This window comes from Argentina silus (assembly GCF_951799395.1).
Source record: "Argentina silus genome assembly, chromosome: 7".
Lineage (NCBI taxonomy): Eukaryota > Metazoa > Chordata > Actinopteri > Argentiniformes > Argentinidae > Argentina > Argentina silus.
In genome coordinates, this window is record NC_139661.1 from 10,542,361 (window position 1) to 10,547,690 (window position 5,330).

Below are 5,330 nucleotides of genomic sequence, written 5' to 3' on the forward strand. Positions count from 1 at the left end.
GTTGGGCCTTTATTTTTTTTCGAAGCAGTGTCTTTCACCTTGACCTGAGCAGCCAGGGGGTCCAGGGGTTGTGTGGCATTAACAGGTGCTGAGGCTGAGCATAGAGCTCTGAGTATCCAATGTCAGGCCTTTGTTTGTTTTTTTGATTTATTGCTGACCAGTGCCCCACCTAACATGTGTGGAGGAGAGCCCACTCCCCCTCCTCTCAACACCTTTCCCCACATAAATAAACCCCCTCTCTGCAGGAATGCCTGAGCTCCCAGCGCTCTGAGCCATTGGAATTCTCCCTGCTGATAAGATGGCTGTTGCGATGTTTCATCGACATACTCCCGTCTCAACACATCTTGACTCACAGACCCAACACAAACCCATGGCACATCTGCTAAGCCTTGTGGTATCTCCACAAGGGCCACCCCCAAGAGCCCAATGTGAGACAAAGGACAAAGTGACAATAAACAGATACTGTATATGACCATCTACTGTGACAAAGTAAAAAAGAAGTGACTTCCTTTGATTAGAAGATATATCGATGACAAGAAACTTACATGGCTGATATTATCATCTTTTTTTTATTCATGTGTGAGTTCCTACTTCTCTATCAAGAGTGTTGTTTAAGTACAGTATGACCACACCATCTGGGATAATCTGCTGTACCTACTGGTTACCTGTGAATTCCCCCAACTATTATACCAGCCACTTTGTACTGCTGAGGTCATGGTGCGTCTGTTTAATGAGAGACGTTAACACTGCCATTAAAGCCCATGGACAGACAGTGGTGTATGGAGAGATGCAGGCCAGGCCCTACTGCGCCCACGCAGGGAGCAGCTCCTCTGCAGCTGTTCTGTCTGAGGGGGGGTCCTGCTCCACATTCCACACAGCGGCTGCTGAAGGCCAAGGACAGGCACTGGTGCCACCACCCCTAGCATCTGTGCCTACTCCTTTGGGCTGTTGGCACTGGCTTGACTAAGGTCATCAGTAACAGGCCACAGTGAAAACATATGGCATAGGAGGGGTGAGGTTCTGACTTTTATATAAAACCACCAGTCATAACTTCCCAGTCTTGTAGACTGCACATTGTTTTTCACTTTGTCAGTGCTATAGTGTTGTTGACCATTAGAGAGAGAGACTTTGCACAACTCTTCGGCTTCTCTGTCTGTCCTTCAAAAAGTACTAAAAGAGATTATAACTCTGATATAAATGTACTGTAGGACAATACCTGGAAACACACACTCCAGAACTAGAAACTGTAAGCTTTACTTTGTCCCCAACTTTGAAGCTACAGATACACACACACACACACACACACACACACACACACACACACACACACACACACACACACACACACACACACACACACAAACACACAAAGGAAACCATCCCAGAGTTAGTTTAACAATTGATATTTAAAGTGTAAAAAGTAACTGAATACTGAATGTACAAGGAGAGGTAGACTCAACATGAAAGTACATTTGACCAACACTATGGAAGTGAGTCAACCTATAGGTGCAGTCTCTCCTCTCTTCCCCTATTGCCTGAGGTCTGGTAGGCTGAGGTTGGGGAACAGAATCTCCTGGGGCAGATCCCTCTGAACAGGCTGCCAAGCCTGCAGACTCAGCCTCTCCCTCTCTTCTCCCTCTCCCTCTCTTCTCTCTCCCTTTTCCTCTTATTCTCTGCCTTTCTCTCCCTCTTCTCCTTCTTCTTCTCCTCTTGTCCTCTCCTCTCCTCTTATTTTCTGTTGTCACCTCATCTCTTTTCCTCTTGTCCTCTCCTCTCCCTCTTCCTCTCCTCTCCTCTCCTCTACCTCTAACTCAGCCTCTCCTCTCTTCTCCCAGTGATCCCGCGCCTTCACAGCCGTGCGTAATTAGCCCTAAACACAGCCCCGCGCAGGCTCACATCTGGAAGGAGTTTAGACATGGCAGTTTCCTACCAAGACGGCTAAATATTTAGGTTGAGAGTTACTGCGTGTGGATGAACTCATGATAGAGGGGTGGAGAGGGAGGGAGAAAGAGGGAGAGATAGGGAGAAAGAGGGAGAAAGAGGGAGAAGGGGGAAAAGATGACTAACTCATGGTGAAAGGCTGGGAATAGAACTGTGTAACTCTAAACCACTGATAACTTCAACTGAAAAATTCAAGGAAGTGCAACAGCAGTTTAAAATTGTTTACCTGAATGGAGAATTCAATCTACCATAATCAAACTAATCAAAAAAGCCTTTGTGTAACTCAACCAGCTATATAGGGTAATCACGAGATGTGGTGACTGAGTCATAGGAGGAGGTGACAATGTTAGGCTCACTGTTTGTTCCTTTATGGTCCACAGAAACAACAAACAGCCAACTAATACTTTTAATAAACAAACCCCTGTTGGGATTTCCCATGAGGCTGAGGGGCCTCAGCTGGAATGTTCATGGGGGCCAGCTGTTGTGCATTATACGTAGCAGTCAGCCCCGGAAGCCCTGGGCCTGGTGTCCCCCAGCCCCATCCACCTTTGTGTGGAGGAGGACATTCCTCTAACCTGCCCCAGGAGAGAGGGCAGTAGGGCTGGGTGACAGGGCACCAGGTCTGGGGAAGGGATGAGGCAGTGCAGGCTGAGCCCCCCTATTGCACCTGGGATACAGTCTGGAGTCTCTGGATAGACGGAGGAATGTCAGGAATAACAGGAATATCAACACAACTTCTCACATTCCACATCTGGAGCTAATGTCATGACCATGTATGAGAGCATGACCGTTCAGAGCAATTCATTGAAATTGCTGGCAAATCACCTTACCAGTCACACGGTATTTCAGCACACAATGGCAAGGATTGGCTTTTCACAGGGATGTGGGATGGAATTGTTTGCCCCTAGAACAACATAGTCTCGTAAAAGTGTCACAGTATGCTAAACATGTGTAGGAAAACAAATAAAGTGAAATTAGTAGGTGCGTCAATGCAAGATTATCTTCAATCACCTCCACCACTGCCACCCAGGCTATTTTTTAATCTTTCCTCTGGTTTGCAAAAATGTGTTCCCCAGATGTTTATCCTGCCTTTATTAAGCAGAAAGACAAGGCCCTATAAATGGACCGCTGGCCGCCTTCAGCTCCCTCGGGCATAAATCCTCTGGCTGTGGCTCCTTTGCATGCACCAATAGACCAGTTTGGCTTTTTACTGCGTCCATGTGCAGGCAAACGCTGCTCCCACTGGGTCAGAGAGGAGAGGAGCATTGTGGGATGTTGAAGAAGAAGGGTCTTAGGGGCAAATAGCTCAATCAGCAAAACTGTGTTTGTGTATGTGGAGGAATGGAGTATTGGTTATCAGCTATTGTTGTTCATGTTCTATCATACCATGTCTCCAATTTCAGTATTCCAAATAACAATGGAGAGACATTCCTGTAATGTTAACAGAACAGAGAGGGGGTGCTGTCGTAGAGTATGTACAGTAAGCTATGACTGACTATGTCTTCTCATGAGCAGCTGGTGAAGCCACAGTTAGTTTAAGAATCTTTTAGGCAACCATGAGCAATGACATAAACACAAGTGACTGGAGACTGTAACAACGAGTTGATAATTGACCAAAATCAGCAATTACACTGGAGGAAAACATCCACACACATCTGCCACAACTCTTAAATCTGTCACAACACTTAAAAGCTCCTCTACAACTACATTCCCCTTAACATATTGGTGAATGAGCACCTATCATAACAATTCACATCATCGGCCTAACAATAATAGATTGTCAGACTAAAAATGGTACTGTACGGGATGATTGAGGAGTTAGACACCAGTGCTAGTTGTCACCCTGGGCTGGAGAATGGTCACCCTTCCTTCCTGAACAGAAGGCGATTGTGAAGCGGCTGCCTGAGACTGCTGGGATGTTATGGTATTAAAGGAAGGAGCCAAGCCGCCATTAAAGCACAGAAAGGGAGGATAAAAAGAGTAAAAATGTGTTTCTGTTTATCCTAGTTTAGCAAGGCCAAGTCAGCTGGATTGTGGGGGGTGTGGGGTGTGGGTAGAGAGGAGGGGGCCAGTGAACCCCAGTCTGTTTCCTAGGGTCAGATGCAGATTTAAAGTGACAGAGCTGTGACAAAGAGGTAGGGCCAGATGACGGCTTCACTTCACAGAGTCTGGCATCAGGATCGACTCCAATCTGGACCAGGCTCTCAACACTAGGCTTCTCAGAGAAACGACTAACTCTGGGATTGTTACTATGCCAGGGTGTAAACCTCTGGCTTTCACAAGCCAAATATCATATTCATAATGAGTATACAGTCTGTATGTACATTCAGAACTGAGGCTACAAAGTTAGTGCTGGGAATGTACTGTAATCCATACAACAATCACATTTTCACACAAGCATTAACTACTAACAGTGGATACTTTAATAACATGTTGTAAAATGTATTTGCTTTATGTTATACTCAATTCATAGTTCATTTATAACACTACATGCAATGTGCAAGTGTTAAACTCCCCCATCTCCAAGGTAGACTGGAGATGCATTATGATTCCCTAATAATCCATTTGAATGTTTGCACTGACCCGTCTGTCATCCAATGTAGCCAGAATTATTATAACTCTAGGGATAGTACACTGATGCAAGGTCTCTACAACAGTTCTTCAACAGTCAGTTCTTTCCCATGATAAATAAAGACACCAGTGCTTTGATAAATAAAGCCAAAACGTTTTTTCGAAACCTTTATCAACTTAATTACGTAGGCCTACATGAAGTTATATGCAGACGACTGCACATGCGACGCCTAAGGCATAGCTTAGGCCTGCTGTAACATAAAGTAAGAACCGCATTATGTAAACATGTAGTATTACTCACAAAGTAACGGTCCGATTTGGGAGCAGGCTGGCATCTGGAGTTTCAGAAAGGTCTTCGTTACTGCAGGCGACTCTTTTCCGAATGGCCGAAGTATGGGCTTTAGAGCGTTCATCTGTGCAGCTGCAGCCGCTGGTGATGAGCCCAGGGCAAGCTTGAGTGAGCCTCGACTCAGAGGCAGACAGCAAGACCAGCATCAGCAACAGACACCCCAGGAGCGGGATGCCAACGCCGGGCACAAACATTGTCCTTATCAGTCTCACCTCAGCTGCCCCCTGTCATCCCATTTCTCCACAATGAACTGTCCTAGGGGTGATGACATACAATTACAAAAATACTTTTCCAAAAGTGCGACAAGTTACAAATGTCGTTTTTTTAGTTCCAACTCAATTATGCACCAATTTGGTTGTAAGGCATTCCCAATATTTGGCACACACTATATTATAGCTTCCCGTTATGTCATGGCAATCTAGTGCGCGCACATTCTACTGCAGTTTTGACAATCATCCTTGAAAGATCC

The 5,330-nt window shown here is 45.5% G+C and overlaps 1 protein-coding gene across 1 annotated transcript in view; it reads right to left on the reverse strand.

The window, feature by feature from the left end:
- The window catches only part of adgra2 (adhesion G protein-coupled receptor A2), a gene marked incomplete at its 5' end in the record, with an annotated part of 34,397 nt that extends 29,342 nt beyond the window's left edge, over window positions 1–5,055 (reverse strand). The window contains one exon of the mRNA XM_083674208.1: window positions 4,814–5,055. Coding sequence (XP_083530334.1) covers window positions 4,814–5,055 — 242 coding nt within the window. The remainder of the gene's footprint in view (window positions 1–4,813) is intronic.
- Between the last annotated feature and the right edge of the window lie 275 nt (window positions 5,056–5,330).